At 40.0% G+C, this 17,499-nt stretch overlaps 1 protein-coding gene across 1 annotated transcript in view; it reads right to left on the bottom strand.

Annotated features, from left to right (window-relative positions):
• SDHC (succinate dehydrogenase complex subunit C) overlaps window positions 1–15,214 on the bottom strand; it is a 28,243-nt gene extending 13,029 nt beyond the window's left edge. Inside the window, exons 1-3 of the mRNA XM_059934959.1 lie at window positions 15,141–15,214; window positions 9,716–9,772; window positions 7,000–7,101 (exon numbers count right to left, since the gene is read on the bottom strand). Coding sequence (XP_059790942.1) covers window positions 7,000–7,101; window positions 9,716–9,772; window positions 15,141–15,160 — 179 coding nt within the window. The 5' untranslated portion in view covers window positions 15,161–15,214. The remainder of the gene's footprint in view (window positions 1–6,999; window positions 7,102–9,715; window positions 9,773–15,140) is intronic.
• Between the last annotated feature and the right edge of the window lie 2,285 nt (window positions 15,215–17,499).

Raw genomic sequence — 17,499 nt, 5'->3', positions numbered from 1 at the left:
CAACTCCTAAAAAAGTACCAAGCACACTGTGAGCAATTAAGAAATATCTACTGATTTGAAGTGTGTTAAATTTTTTTCCTTTTTTGACTGTTAGTAGAATGTTAGTCAAGGAAAAGCTAGAGACATAAGATATATGATTTTCAGCAAGTGACCTAACATTACGCTGCAAACAATACCACCAAAAAAGTAAAAAGCAAAGAAGATATATAAATGGCCAGTAAGTATATGAAAAGATGCTCAGCATCACTAATCATTAGAGAAATGCAACTCAAAACCGTAATGAAATACCTCTTCACATCCATTAGGATGGCTATTATTAAAACAACAACAACAAAAACAGCAAACCACAAATGTTGGCAAGGATGTGGAGAAATTGGAACCCTTGTGCACTGCTGGTGGAAATGTATACAGTGCAGCCCTTGTGGAAAACAGTATGTTGCTTCCTCAAAAAATTAAATATAGGGACTTCCCTGGTGGCGCAGTGGTTAAGAATCTGCCTGCCAGTGCAGGCAACACAGGTTTGAGCCCTGGTCTGGGAAGATCCCACATGCTGTGGAGCAACTAAGCCTATGCGCCACAACTACTGAGCCTGTGCTCTAGAGCCCGCAAGCCACAACTACTGAAGCCCATGCACCTAGAGTCCATGCTCTGCAACAAGAGAAGCCACCACAATGAGAAACTACGCACCGCAACGAAGAGTAGCCCCCGCTCACCTCAACTAGAGAAAGCCTGCGCACAGCAAAGAAGACCCAACGCAGCCAAAAATAAAGAAAAAAATTAATTTATATTAAAAAAAATTAAATATAGAATTACCATATGATCTGGCAATTCCACTTCGAGGATATACCCAAAAGAATTGAAATCAGAGATTCAAAGGGATATTTGTACACCCATGTTCATAGCAGCATTATTCACAAGAGCCAAAAGATAGAAACAACACAAAAATCCATGGGCGAATTAATGGATAAGCAAAATGTGGTATATACGTAAAATGGGATATTATTCAGCTTTAAAAAGGAATGGAATTTTAACACATTCTTCAACATGGATGAACCCTGAAGACATTATGCCAGATGAAAGAAGCCAGATACAAAAGGACAAACATTATATGATTCTACCTTATGAGGTACCTAGAGTAGTCAAATTTATAGAGACAGAAACTTGAATGGTGGTTGCCAGGGGTTGGGGGCAGAGGGGAATGGAATTATTGTATAGTTTCAGCTTCAGAAGATGAGAGGATTCTGGACATGAATAGTGGTGATGGTTGTACAGCAATGTGAATGTACTTAATGCCACTGAACTATACACTTAAAAATGGCTAAACTGGCAAATTTTATGTTATATACATTTTACCACAATTTAAAAAAAGTAAAAAGACAACCCAACTTAAAAATGAGCATAGGACTTGAAGATACATTTCTCCAAAGAAGATATACAAATGGCCAATAAACACATAAAAAGATACTCAACGTCAATAAAGGTTGTCAGAAAAAAAATGGACTTAGATCTATTTTATATGGTTCAAGGTAGAACTAGAACCACTGTACAGAAGATATAAGTTGTAGTAAGTTCAATAAAATGAGGGTCTTTCTGATAATAAGAGAAATTCCCAAATTGGAAAAGGGTGGTAGTGAGTTCCTTGTCTCTGGAGGTGTGCAAGCATAGGTAGACATCCATTTATGAAAATACTGCAGAGGAAATTCACTCATTAGGTACAATAGTGGCTTTTAAACTTTTTTATTTTAATTTTTTTATTATTATTATTTTTTGAGCAGCACCCTTTCTTCAAATGCAAAATCCTTAAAGTCAAGTTGCTTTGGTTATCCAGAACTAAGGGCCTACAGTGCAATCTGCATGTTGGCCAGCCCCACACAACTATCTGCAGAAGCTTAATGGAATATCCAAAGCCCCAGGTAGCAGTCTTAAAACCAATGAGGTTGAAGATTAAATTAAAATTTAAGAACATTTCTAACTCTTAAGTTTTTAAAACTATTTTTCTAACGTCCTTTAGAATGACTTGTTTTCCTAATAACATAATCCCAATACACACATTTACTTTGATAAACTGACTTAATTTATTAAGAGATAAAGAGGGGGCTTCCGTGGTGGCGCAGTGGTTGAGAATCTGCCTGCTAATGCAGGGGACACGGGTTCGATCCCTGGTCTGGGAAGATCCCACATGCCACAGAGCAACTAGGCCCGTGAGCCACAACTAGTGAGCCTGCGCGTCTGGAGCCTGTGCTCCGCAACAAGAGAGGCCACGATAGTGAGAGGCCCGCGCACCGCGATGAAGAGTGGCCCCCGCTTGCCACAACTAGAGAAAGCCCTCGCACAGAAACAAAGACCCAACACAGCCAAAAATAAATAAATAATAAATAAATAAATTTATTAAAAAAAAAAAAAGAAATGCACAAAAGAATTTAAAAAAGGAAAACAAAAGCTCTGACATCACTAATTTAAAAAAAAAAAAAAAAAAAGAAAAAAAAAGAGATAAAGAATACTTCAGGGACTTCCCTGGTGGCACAGTTGTTAGGAATCCGCCTGCCAATGCAGGGGACACGGGTTCGAGCCCTGGTCCCGGAAGATCCCACATGCTGCAGCATAATTAAGCCCATGCACCACAACTACTGAGCCTGCACTCTAGAGCCCATGAGCCACAACTACTGAAGCCCGCAAGCCTAGAGCCCGTGCTCTGCACGGGCCTTGCTCACCACAACTAGAGAAAGCCTGCGTGCAGCAACAAAGCCCCAACGCAGCCAAAAATAGATAAATAAATTATTTATTTAAAAAAAAATTTTAAAAAAAGAGTACTTCAGAAAGGGCTAATTTGACCATATACTTCCATGCCACCTCCAAAAATCTATAAAAGTTAGCAACAGAAAATATATGATTCCAGATATCTCAGACATCTTTCCCAGACATTTCACCTTGGAAACAGCTCTATGTTTCCTGCTATTTTTTTTTCCCATAAATATGTCTAGAGTTTCATAACCAGAAGAGTAAACAAGGTAGTTTGAGTCTCGTCTCATCAGCTTACTACTGTTTGTTATATGACCTGTGAAAAAAGGCCAGGGCTTTAAATATAGACTCAAAATAATTTGAGAAGTTCTTCATCATTATAATCCTCCCCCACATCTTTCATCTCTTAAAAAAAAGTTTTACCATAAAGTAGCAAGGATTGAGAACACTTATTAATCTTCTGCTTTAGCAGAATGGCCAATTTCTACTGTTCAATCAGAATTATTTCTGGAATCTGGCTTGGAAAAAATCTGAAGGGTTGTGGTATTTGTGGAGGTGGTTAAAAAATGACCAGCCTCCCTGGCAGGAACCCAAGTAAAGATGGTAGCTGAGCTCAAGATGATTTGCTGAGTTAGCTAGAAAGGAGCAGATCTATAGGGGTTTTCTGGGGAGACACCAGCATAACAGCCATCAATGCTACTTCTGAAGACAACAAATTAACAGAAATAGATGTACGTATGCATATGTATATACTCACACATACACATGTACATGTGTGTATTCATACATATATCTCATAGCTCTATCTACTGAAACAGCCTAGAAGCAATGATATCCTGGTAGCAATGAGCACATCTAGCACCCAGACCTTGATTTCACAGGAGCCATCTTGAAAGAACTCCCACTAGCTAAGTCTGGGACAATCTGAACAACAAAATAAATCAGAGTAACAGTGTAACTCTTTGGGCAAAATAGGAATTGTGCAATAATAGGAAAAAATATATATATACATATTTTTTTAATTAATTAATTAATTAATTTTTGGCTGCGTTGGGTCCTTGGTGCTGCTCACGGGCTTTCTCCAGTTGTGGTGAGCGGGGGCTACTCTTCATTGTGGTGCACGGGCTTCTCATTGCGGTGGCTTCTCTTGTTGTAGAGCAAGGACTCTAGGAGCATGGGCTTCAGTAGTTGTGGCTCATGGGCTCTAGAGCGCAGGCTCAGTAGTCGTAGCTAATGGGCTTAGTTGCTCCGCGGCACGTGGGATCTTGCCAGACCAGGGCTCGAACCCATGTCCCCTGCATTGGCAGGCGCCACCAAGGAAGTCTATATATATATGTGTATATATATATCTGTTCCTAGTTTCTGACACAACGCTCCTAAAACCCTTATTAATCTCCTGAGTGATAGGGGTGCTAGGAGTATCTTTTTATTTGGTCTTTGGCTCTGGTTCCTGACACACAGTTCCTAAATCCCTTGGAATTTCCTGGGTGGTAAGAGCCATCTTTGTTCTAATGAGGTGACTCTGGATGGGGGTTGGTCCCCAGAAAGACCAAACCATGACCAGAAGCTTGGAACTTTCAGCCCCACCCCCACCTCCTTCCAGGGAGGGAAGGGCTAGAGATTAAGTTAATAATTGATCATGCCTACGTGTTGAAGCCTCCATAAAAATCCCCAAAGTACAGGGTTTGGGAAGTTTTCAGGCTGGTAAATACATCCACGACAAGAAGGTAGTGTACCGCAACTCCATGGGGACAGAAGCTAGTGTGCTCAGGATCCTTCCAGACACAGAACTACCAAAAAGGGCACCTGGCTATTCATCTGTATCATCTGTAATATCCTTTATAATAAACTAGTAAATTTAAATAAATGTTTCTGAGTTCTTTGGGCCATTCTAACAAATTATTGAATCCACAGAGGGTGTTGTGAAAACTCTTGATTTATAGTTGATTAGTTTTAGAAGTACAGGTGACAACCTGGGACTTGCGATTGGCATCCGAAGTGGCAGGCAGTCTTGTGGGACTGAGCCTCTAACCTGGGGGGTCTGTGCTAACTCCAAGTAGTTAGTGTCATAACTGAATTGTCGGACACCCAGTTGGTTTCTGGAGAGTTGAAAAATTGGTTGATGTGGGAAAACCCGTACACGTTTGGTATCAGAAGTATTGAGAGTAGAGAGGAAACATTAGTGTCTTTCCTTTAGTTGGTGTCATAAGAGTAGAGAAGAGTTTTTCCTGTTAGAAATCCTGGAGAAAGAAAGAGAGAGAGAGAGAGAGAGAAAGCAAGCAAGCAAGCTTTACCCTATAGTAATAAACAAGGTATGATGGAATTAGAAAAATCACAATTTGGCAACCATCACAGTAATAACTGATTCAGGCAACTACCATCGAAAGATGCTAATGGGTAAACATCTGACGAGAAATAGAACATTATAGTCTCAGAGTACCACCCCACAAAATAAGAATTAATAAATACATCTTTATTCATTAACTTTATAGTGGAGAAACCTGGCAGACACACCTTAACCAGTGATAAAAAGTTACATCACCAACCAGGGACTTCCTTGGTGGTCCAGTGGTAAAAAATCCACCTTACAATGCAGGGGATGCAGGTTCGATCCCTGGTCAGGGAACTAAGATCCCACATACCACGGGGCAACTAAGCCCGTGCACCACAACTACTGAGGTCGAGTGCCTCAACTAGAGCCTGTGTGCCACAAACTACAGAGCCCATGTGCTTTGGAACCCATGCATCACAACTACAGAGCCCGTGCACCCTGGAGCCTGTGCGCCACAACTAGAGAAGAGAAAACTCGCACGCCACAGCTAGAGAAGAGAAAACTCGCACGCCACAACTAGAGAGAAGCCCATGCACCACAACGAAGATCCCACATGCTGCAACTAAAACCTGATGCAGCCAAAGATAAAGAAATTAAATAAATAAATAAATAATAAATAAATCTTTAAAAAAAAAGTTACATCACTACCAATGGGATAAATCATCATCATGTGTCACCCTCTGATAGGATGCACTAAGAAGAACATTGCATCACTTCAGAGGTATTCCTGCCAAAAATGCATAAACACAAGAAAACATCAGATAAACCCCAAACTGGGAAACATCCTAAAACTGTCAAGATCATAAAAGATACAGAAAGGCTAAAAATTGTTCCATACTGAAGGAGATTAAAGAGACAACTAAATGTAATACATGATCGTGAGTTGGCTCTTGGACCTGTAAAGGACATTATTGGGACAACTGGCAAAATCTGAATGGGATCTGAGGATTAGATGGTAACACTGGATCAATGTTAATTTTGACTGTGACGGTTGTAGTATGGAGAGTTTCCTTGAATTTAGGAAACATACACTCAAGTATTAAGGGATTGTGGTAGGCAGAAAGATGTCCACATTCTAATCCCTGAAACCTGTTGAGTATTTACCTTAAATGGCAAAGGGGAATTAAGGTTGCAGGTGAAATTAAGGTTGCTATAAGCTCACCTTAAGATAAGGAGACTATCTTGGATTAGCTGGATGGGCCCAATATAATCCTTTTAAAGTCCTTAAAAGTGGAAGGGTCTGGCAGAAGTAGGGAGTTAGAGAAGAAATGTGACAATGAAGCAGGTTCAAAGTGATAGGATGAGAGAACCTGACCCATCACTGCTGGTTTTGAAGATGGAGGAAGACCACAAACCAAAGAATTCAGAAGAGCCTTCAGAAACTGGAAAAGGCAAGGAAACAGATTCTCCCCTAGAGCCTCCAGAAACGAATGCAGCCCTGCTAACACCTTAATTTTAGCCCTGTAAGACATGAGCCAGAGTTTGACCTACAGGACTGTAAGATAGTAAATGTGCTGTTGTAAGCCACCAAGTTTGTAGTAACTTGTAACAGCAGCAATAGAAACCTAATACAGGAATAATGGGGTATCATCAACACTGCACTTGTTCTTAAATCATTCAGACATGTTATAACACATTGGGAATCTGCATAAAGGTATAGAGGAACACAGTGCACTACTTCTGCAACATTTATGTAAATTTGAAATTGTTTCAAAATAAATTTTTTTAATTAATAGGAATTACATTTTGACTTACCAGAATTTTCCAAATAGTAGTTTTGCAGGCTAGATTACCCTTCTAAGGCCAGAAGAGAGAATTTAGTCATCTTGTTATAAAAAAGGCCTAAGGGAAATAATCAGGGAGGCTATGGGGCAACCTCCAGAACTTTTATCCACTACTACTAAATCCCCTGGTTCCAGAGCCCTTACCTGTAGATAGTGACATGGGGAGACAAAGGACGGTTTGAACCAGTGTTCTTAGTCCAGAACCTCTCCATCTCTTCTTTGGCTGTGGTTCCCAAAGGGACAGCACTAAAATAAAACCAAAAGGTTTTAAAATGATTAAAAGTAAACTTGGTTTAAATTTTCACATAACAAAAAGTTAAAATATAAAAAGGTAAGCTGGGCTAGATGAACCTATGTATTAGGAAAACATGGTTTGTCCACTCACCTTATCTTTCTGCCAAGTTTGACTCAGTTATTAATAACCTCAATCACCCAATGAGGTCATATCAGAGGATAACTCTTCTTTCCAATCCCCCAACACACAGGTCCAGTAATGGAGGCTAAACTTCTTTCTTGTTGGGCAGCAGGGCAAATATATTTCAAAACCATTTACATAAATGGATTATCCTTTTCCCAGGCCATGGGTGATATCTCATACATTACCACCTGCTCTCATCTGGCTCTTCAAGACTCCTTTTTAGGTTCTCAAAAATCAAGAAGTGGATTCAGCTCAGTACCTCTGAATAGCTTCTTGGTTTTCCTTGTCACTGGGCTAGGCTGAAGCCAACTGTTTTTTTCTTTTTCTTTTCTTTTTCCTTTTTTTTTGGCTGCACTGTGGGGCATATGGGATCTTAGTTCCCCTACCAGGATTGAACCTGCGCCCCCTGCAGTGCAAGTGCAGAGTCTTAACCACTGGACTGCCAGGGAAGTCCCTGAAGCCAACTGTTAAACAGCTGTGTTCAACACTTTAACCTACTATGTGCCTATATTAAACATGATCTATCCCCCTCAAGAAAATATTTCCCCATAGATTACTTATTAATTGCAAAAGTTAAAAACAGTAACTCCATACTGGGAAAAAATTTAGCAGACATTTCTGTATTCAAATGATCAAAGTTAAAATCACTAATGGGACAAATGACATCATATGCCCCTGATGTGATGTACTGAGAATACAACATCATTTATGTATTACTCTTGCCAAAAATGGATAACCTGAATCTAGTCATTAGAAAACAATCAGACAGGGCTTCCCTGGTGGCGCAGTGGTTGAGAATCTGCCTGCCAATGCAGGAGACACGGGTTCGAGCCCTGGTCTGGGAAGATCCCACATGCCGCGGAGCGGCTGGGCCCGTGAGCCACAATTGCTGAGCCTGCGCGTCTGGAGCCTGTGCTCCGCAACAAGAGAGGCCGCGACAGTGAGAGGCCCGCGCACCGCGATGAGGAGTGGCCCCCGCTTGCCGCAACTAGAGAAAGCCCTCGCACAGAAACGAAGACCCAACACAGCCATGAATAAATAAATTAAAAAAAAAAAAAAAAAAAAAAAAAAAATTTTAAATAAAAAAAAAAAAAAAAAGAAAACAATCAAAAAAAAAAAAAAAAAAAAAAAAAAAAAAAAAAAAAAAAAAAAAGAAAACAATCAGACAAACCTAACTTAAGAGACTACAAAATAACTGACCTGTATTCTTCAAAAATGTCAATGTCATAAAAGACACAGGAAGGCTAAGAAATAGTTCCAGGTTAAAGGATACTACAGAAATATGACAACTAAATATAATATGTGAGCCTAATTAGATCTTGGATGGGGGACAGGTCGACTGTATTTCTATAAAGTACATTATTTGGGACAAATGGAAAATCTGAAAAACAACTGTATATCAGATAAGATTACATCAATGTTAAATTTGCCAAATTTGATAATTGCATTTGTATAATTATACTGTGTTTTATAAGATAATGCTCTTGATCTTAGGAGAAGTTTTTTTTGTTGTTTTTTTTTTTTTGCCGCATCACACAGCATGTGGGATCTTAGTTCCCCGACCAGGAATAGAACTGGTGCCCCCTGCAGTGGAAGCTCGGAGTCCCAACCACTGGACCGCCAGGGAATTCCCTTAGAAGTATTTAGAAGTAAAAGGTCATGATGTCTGCAATTTAATCTCAAAGAATTCAGAGAAAATAATCACAATAATTAAATTGTGCTGAACCACACTAAATTGTCACTACTAGGCCAGTTTTGACCCACAAAAATGGCAATTTCATATAGCACAACCTAAAATATATAGAGTGATAGGTAAACACAGCAAAATGTTAACAACTGATGAATGTAGGTGAAAGGTATACAGAACCTCCTTGTACTATTCTTCCAACTTTTCTGAAAGTACCAATTATCAAAATATTTCTATCTCTCTTTTTTTTTTTTCCGGCAGTACCACACAGCTTGCGGGACCTCAGTTCCCCGACCAGGGATTGAGCCTGGGCCGTGGCAGTGAAAGCACTGAATCCTAACCACTAGACCACTAGGGAACTCCCTGGAAGTACAAAATATTTCTAAAATTAAACGTTAAAAAAGAAAAGAACCACAAAGAGACAATTGTTGAAGTCAATAGACTAGAAATGAATATAGCAGAAAGAAACAGATATAAAGACTAAGGCCTGGGAGCTGCCCAAAATGCAAATCAATAAAGTTAGATATAGCAGAAAAGCTTAAAGTGAGGAAAATTAAGAAAAAAACAAAGATATATTCTTATCCTTCCTTCTTCTACTACCAGATGAGAAAAATAGGTACCACAATCACTAAATTTTCAGCGAACCATCTACAATTACCTGCTTTCGTACATATCCCCAAAATATCAGTCAACAACCTACTGCTTTTCCCCGATGAAAAAAAGGTTAATAATAATCTCCATATTTAGAAACTTACCTTCTGATACAGAGCAGAGGACTAAGGTGGGCACGGAGGCAATGATGGCCAACACGTCTGAAAGATAAGAGAACCAACAGTCAATATACATTTAGAGACCTACTTCAGTAAATCAACTTCTCTATTTTTTACTGTATTAGACTTGGGGTGGAGGGGAAAATTAGGAATAAGATGAAAACAATGACAGTATCAGGATCTTTGAGATTTTTTCTAGTTGGAAAGCTACAACTTTAAATAACTTGAGAATAATCACAAATATTACTCACAAATGCAAAATAAGGTTTTAGCTGAACACAAATAAGACAAGGTAAAAGAATAATCAGAGTTTGTAATGTTCAACAAAGAAATACAGAAAGCAAATTTTTTCAAGCTAGATGTTAAAGAAGGTGATGGTTAAAAGACAGGGGTTTAAAAAAAAGAGGGGGACTTCCCTGGCAGTTCAGTGGTTAGGACTCCTCGCTTGCACTGCAGGGGGCAAGGGTTCGATCCCTGGTCGGGGAACTAAGATCTTGCATGCCACGAGGCATGGCCAAAAATAAAATAAAATAAAAAATAAAATAAAATTTAAAAAGGGGGTTGGGTACAGAATAAGCCAGTGGCAACACCAAGTACTATACAACTTAGCCAAAGCAGACACCTGATGCAAATGGATGAATTTAAAAGGTTTAAAGAACAAGGGGTTTGAGGAGGCAGGGTCCCAAGTATTAAGCTGTCATTTTAGTAACTACCAACAAGTTCCAGACAACCTGGATGAACTTTACATGAAAAAGGCTGTCGGGCTTCCCTGGTGGCGCAGTGGTTGAGAATCTGCCTGCTAATGCAGGCGACACAGGTTCGAGCCCTGGTCTGGGAAGATCCCACATGCCGCGAAGCAACTAGGCCCGTGAGCCACAACTATTGAGCCTGCGTGTCTGGAGCCTGTGCTCCGCAACAAGAGAGGTCGCAATAGTGAGAGGCCCGCGCACTGCGATGAAGAGTGGCCCCCGCTCGCCGCAACTACAGAAAGCCCTCGCACAGAAACGAAGACCCAACACAGCCAAAAATAAATAAATAAATAAATAAATTTTTAAAAAAAAACTTAAAAAAAAAAGGCTGTCACATAACAGTGCAAAAATATGAGAATGTAGATTTCTTTACTATCCACATGAAAAGGTACTTGAAGAAGGTAACACAAGTTTTCTACTAAAATGTTGCTATTTTTGAAATGTATATATCAATACCGGAACTGCTTTTCAAGTCTGAGACTAAAATGTACCCAGGCATTCTATCTAAAGAGAATTTAACTGATCCAGCGTTTACATGGTATTATGAAAAACACATGATCACTACACCCCTTTAACTCACGTTATATCGAATCTTTCCAAAGGTATTTGAGAAAGTTTTCAGAGTGAAGCTCTGGGACCAAATACATTGAGATTCTACAAAAGTTTATTGTATATACACTATGTGCAAGGCACTGTGGGGATACAAGATCACATTAGGAGCCAATGATCTTCTAAAAAAGCTCATGATGTCCCTCATACCATTGATATTAGATGCATAAACATTTCAAGAACATTACACTCTACACTAGAACACTAGAAGGGCCCACTATTTGAAGGAAAAATAATCCAACCAACACTTCCTTCAGCTCTTCCCTCTTTCCAGCTTTGGAGGCAAGAGGTGAATACAGACATTGTGTACCCAAGACTCCCAGAAAGAAAGAAGTGGGAACAAATCTCTTTAAATCAATTGAAGTAATTGTGACTCTGAAGTTGCAGGGCATGCATTCCTCACACCAGGCTACATCCAGTCACTCAGCTACCCAGCAAGAGTTTGCAGATGTGGGTTGGAATCTACAGCACTCTCTGTCTAGTGCCATTGTCTCCCAGACAAATACCAATGTAATCTTTCCACAAGGCCCTAACAGAAACTAGTTGCACAACTGCATAACCTTATTTGAAATATGACAAGAGTAGATATCTAATCTATCCTTGCCTTTCATGTGAAACCAGGAACCCTGAAAAGATTTCTTTTTCCACCCAGGAAGAGTGCTTTATATGTTATAGCTAGAAAGTAATAGTACTTTCTTTGTTTTATTTTTAATTAACAAGCCAGAACTTATTTCTAGTTAGTGCCAGTCCCTTTCTAAATGCATTATACATGTCTCCCCCAAAATGTAATCATGGCTCAAATTGTTTTTGAAACTCTTCTCTGTACTGAGGCAACAACAGTATGTAAAAAGAACACTGGACAAAGTAAAAAAGCCAGACTGGAGGTCTAGATCTGCATAAGTTGTGTAACTTAGTGAGTCACTGAGCTTCAGCTTTTTCATTTATAAAATAGGATTGATAATACCTACATTATTGGTTGTTGGGAGGACTGCATGAGAAAATGTATAGGAAAGCACTCTCTAAACTGCAATATACCACATATATGCAATTTGGTATTATTTCACTGGTCTCCCAAAGGTCTTTAGAATTCACATCACGTTCTTTTTAAAACTCTTCACAGTGTAAAAATATTCATCTGCTGAAAATGGATTTGACTTTTGGAAAAAACCAAAAGTTATTCAAAGCCAAGTCTATGTGATCAAATTGAATAAGATCCATTTTTGGTCCAAAACAAGATGTGACTATAATATAATGAGTTTCTCTTGTATGCCCTCTAAACTTGATCTGATGGCATGTCAAAATTTAGTTTCATAAATGTCTGAGGTAACTGCAACATTGAAATATTTATATAACCTTGAAGGACACAATGAAGAGCAATCACTTATATACAAAATTTCTGATTAATTGTATGAGCACCCAACTAACTCCAAAGATACAATGTAAGTCATTCTTGATTTCTTTTCTCTTACATCCCCCCATATATATGCAAGGCATCACCCAATCCTACCAATACTATCTAGGAAACTTCAGTCCATTGTTTTAGTATGTATTCTCTTCATTTCTCACTAGGAGGACTATAACAGGAGCTCCTGAATTGATCTCCTAGCACCAATCTCTTCCCTATCGTTCAATATTACCAGAGTTAAATTACTGAAAAATAAAGCTGACTTCATCAATCATCTGCCTAAAAGTCTTTAACAGTTCCCCACTACTTATAAGGTTCACACTGCAGTCAAACAAGGCCCTTCTCAACATGACCTAATCCAATTCTCCAGAGCTATTCTCCCACAAGTCCCCTTCAGCCCTCTATACTTCCACCACACTGAATGTTACGTTACCCCCAGACAGAGCATGGTTTCTTTTTACCACATGCCTTTGCTCAGACTATTCTCTGAGTGGACCTCCCTCGCAGCCTGATAAACTCATCCTTCAAGATCCAACAACTCCCAAATGGCAACTTCACCACTCCTTTAGCCTTACCTGCTGCACCTGTCATGCTCCCACATCACTTGTTCATACATCTAAATCAACATTATGTAGCTTATTAATTAATCCAGTTATCTCCTTTCCTAAAATTGAGCTCCTCAAGAATAGAACTGGAATACTTTGCATCTATAGCACCTATAATAATATGACAGAAGAGGCTCAAAAAAATGATTTGTGAATTAGCATGCTTATTTTAAAAAGCAGTCTTAAGAATTTAGACTTTAAATAAATTAAACCTTGTTTTTGGAGGTGCTTCACGTGTAGCATTTAATATAATGAGCAACGTTCGGAGGGTTAATGACTTGGTGGCTTTGTGCTTAAGCTGCGTGAACATTACTAGATAGAAGCCTAGCTGTTCTTAGTTCTCTATCTCGGTCTTGGCTTTGGCAAGTCATTCCCTGACTGACTGCCAATGGAGCTTGTGCTACTTAGCTGGTTATTCCTCCCTAGCTAGTCCATGAACTTTAGGGAGTACACAAAATATAGAGCACTATTCAAAAGCCATGACATACAATACTGTGGTAACTAATAATTTTTAGTTAATCAAGCATTAAAAATGTTTAGCCCATATTTCTCTTAAGTGAGTTCAAGTTATCACTGTTTTCATTCACAAATGAAGAAACCACAATCATGCAATCAATGACCTTGACTTGTCCAAAATAAATGGAATTAGTGACACTACTAGAACTAGAAACTAGCTCCTAGAATTTAAGGTGCCCTTTCCATAAGAGTTTTGTACTACCACTAATGAATCCTAGTGATGACAGCCTTACACAGCTCAAAATGATACAGATTGGACATACTCAACGTGTTCAGTGATCCTGGGTTTCTAAGCGCTAATCATGAAACTCCTAAAATGAACTGTTTAGACCCAATATGATCATTACAAGCTAAACGTTAATTCCACCAAAAAGCCTGTGACATCTTCTAAAATATGATATATCAAAGAATTCAAAAGCATTCAATTATGGTCAAACTACTTGTAATAAAGGAGGCAATCTGGCAAGACTAGCCCTGACACGCTTTAGAAAAAAGACACAATTGGAAATAAGAGTCAGGGAGAAAAACGAAGGATTAAGATAAACCATTCCTGATCTCAGCTCCAAGAGGAATCATTCTGTCACAGAGAAAAACTAAATAAAGTCCGTCTATTTTTATACGGGGTGATTGAAATGGAAAGAGAAATGAGAAGACATTTGGGGAAATCAGGAATTAAATCTCAACTGCATTAAAACTAACTTTCCATAACAAATAGTTTCCAAAAATAGTGCTGGCACGAAACTATGCTGGGATTCGTACCAAGAGCGTCTAAAATCGCTATGGCTAGAAAGGCTCTGAGCAGAGAACGAGGTTTGTAGACAGTGGACAGTTCAAAATGGAAGACAATCTAGGATATTTCTCTGGACAAGGAGTTGACACTACAGAGAAAAACTGGGGCATCTACTCCCCTCACCCACCAAGTAAAAAAATAAACTAAAATTGAAGTTCCTGGCTGCTCTGGGGCAGCAGAGCGACCACTATCGGCGCTATTGCTAATCGTCACCCCGATAGGGGTCTAGGCCTCCTGCACTCTCTGCCAGGGGCCCGTTAGGAACTGGGACAGTGCCCACTCATTGCCAGCGGCTGGTGTTTGCAGGAATAAAACGCAAAGGTAAAGTACACCAAGATCCTTCTCCTCGAGGCCCAAGCCCCAAATAAGAGAAGTTAGACCTAATTTTCTTGGAGTTCGGCTCTCGCTGCAGCCCCGAGAGCAATCTGGGGAAGAACTATTTTAGAAATGGGGAAAAACTATTTTAGAAGTGGGAAAGCAGAAGCGGCGAGAGCCCCGCGACCCATCCGCAACGAGTAAGGAAAAGATACTCGGCCAGGGACCCCGAAGCCCTACAGGGTGCACAGGAGACGCTAGGGGAAGGGAAGGGTCTCTACGTTTCCAAAGCGCGTGGCCTCCACCCACAAGTCCTTTCCCTGCCGAGGCACGGGGTAAATAGCTGTTAGCAAGACGTGAGGGGCCAGTGCAGCTCTCCCGAGAGCCGCCGGCACCGACTCCCACCCCCCACTAAAGTCACCTCAACAAGAGCGCAGCCATCTTGGGTTCCGGCCTGGACGGAAGTGACGCCGACGGCCCCACCACCTCTGGGCGAGGGGAGGGGGCGGGGCCTCTGTCACGTGACGACACCAGCTCTTTCAGAGGATTGGGAGCGTCTCCGGCTCTTCCCTAGTTCCGACTCTTCGCAGATTTTCTGTGCGCAGTTAGTCTCTGACCCCGCCTCTCTCAGCTGACTTCTAGAAAGTGACAAGTTTTCCGCAGGACTGCCGCTGGCTCAAATTCTGCAGTCTGCGTTTTACCTTTTTGTTTTTAGAGGTGCTTCACAGGTAGCACCTCTAAAAACACACTCATTTTGTTTAGCACCACAAAGCAGAGGACTTGCCCAGATTCTTCACTGAGGACTTCTCAGTCTAGTTTCATGCCTTCCCCCTCCCAGGTGGGACTAAAAAGTATTATAGGGTGACTGAGACATGCAGGGAAGAAGATACTTTCGGCTTGCAGCAACATGGATGAACCAAAAGATTATCATACTAAAGTAAGTCAGAAAGAACAAGACAAATAACATGATATCACATATATGTGGACTCTAAAATATGGTACAACTGAATTTATTTACGGAACAGAAACAGACATAGAAAACAAACAAACATAGTTACCAAAGGGGAAAGGAGGAGGGATAAATTAGGAGTTTGGGATTAGCAGATACAAACTACTATGTATAAAATAGGTAACCAACAAGGTCCTACTGTATGGCACGGGGAACTATATTCAATATCCTGTAATAAACCATAATGGAAAAGAATATGAAAAAGAATATATATATGACTGAATCACTTTGCTGTATACCAGAAATTAACACAACTTCGTAAATCAACTATACTTCAATTAAAAAAAATTTTTTTGTAAAGATACTTTGGGCTCCTTCCCATTCTTATGTGAACCGTCTTCACCAATACAGAGATAGTGCACAAGTTGAGACCCATGGGGGAGAGAACCTCTCAGAGCACCATTTCCGAGCATGGGGAGCGTCCTCTAACCACCTCGATTAGCTTTATGTCTCACAATTCCTGGGCTTGAGCTGCTGCATGAGCTAGATGCCCACTAACCAAAGACAACGCTCCCTTGTTCCTTGTTTCAGGGCTATGTGGGTGACACCCACTGCCAGAAGAACCTGGGGTAGGGGTGGGGGAGAACTCGCTTTGATTTATATACATAAAAACAGTTTTGAGGAACCCAAGCACAGCAATCACTTCCAGAGCACTTATAACATAAGGGAGAAAACAAGCAAGTGGAAAGGAACGGAAAAGCGCAAAAGTTCTTGAGCCTCTTTTGAGGAGGAAGGGTGAGGAGAAGTGAAGCAGACAGCCCAGAGCAACTCCTGTTCGGCAATAAAAACATATTCGTTACATTAATATTCAGATTTTATTTATATTTAGGGCTTCTGTACTTTTCCTTTCAGGACTTAAATAGCACAGATTCATTTATTTCTACATCAAATGAATATACTATTTTGCATTTCTATAATGCTGGCAAAGAAAGCACTTTAATAAACTTCTGGACTGGAAGGGACCTTACAGGCTCTCCAACCCGATTTTCTCTCCAGTGCAGGAATGTCCTCTGTAGCGCTGCTGACAGCTGATCTTCAAGAGTGTGTTCTAACACATTCGATAATGGGTACCTCAAAAAACAAGTTTCATTTAGTAAACAATTTAGTCATTAGGAAGTTGTTATGGTAAAATACAGTTTTCTGCTATTGATCTTCCAGTCATTGATCTTGCTTTGGCCCTCGGAAGCTTCACATTAACAAATCCAATGGATGCCTCTTTCACTTAGTTCTTCAAATGTTTCACGTAACGTATTTGTCTTAAAACTCAGCTCTGACCATGTAGACACTCCCATTCCTAACCCCAAATACCATCCCAAATCCATGAGCAAATTCTTATGATGTACCAAATTAAATCCACCCCCTTTAGTCTGTCATTTAAGGCCCTCCACAAACTGGCTTCAACTTTCCTATACAGACTCCTTTCCTCTGATGCCTGTTCAAGATCCCCCAAATCGAGTAAAAATGGAGGACACCAGATCTGCCCTGAATATTCCCAAAACTTCACAAACCTACCCACCCCCCCCCCCACACACACACACACTTTCTTATCTGTTTGTCTTTGCTTTTGTGGTTCTATCTGCCTAGATACCCTCACTGCCAATTTCTCCTTTTCAAAATGGCATGCATCCTTAAAGGTTGGTCCACATCTAATATTGCCTTCTAGACATGACTCCCCCTTCCTCTGAACTTCATTTATTAAATGAAAATTATTGATATTTTTGTGTTTAATCTCTGTTACATAACTTAATTTTCCTAATGTAGCTCTATGTGC

The sequence above is a fragment of the Balaenoptera ricei genome, chromosome 1 (genome assembly GCF_028023285.1).
Source record: "Balaenoptera ricei isolate mBalRic1 chromosome 1, mBalRic1.hap2, whole genome shotgun sequence".
Classification (NCBI taxonomy): domain Eukaryota; kingdom Metazoa; phylum Chordata; class Mammalia; order Artiodactyla; family Balaenopteridae; genus Balaenoptera; species Balaenoptera ricei.
This window is presented reverse-complemented; position numbering and strand designations above follow the sequence as displayed.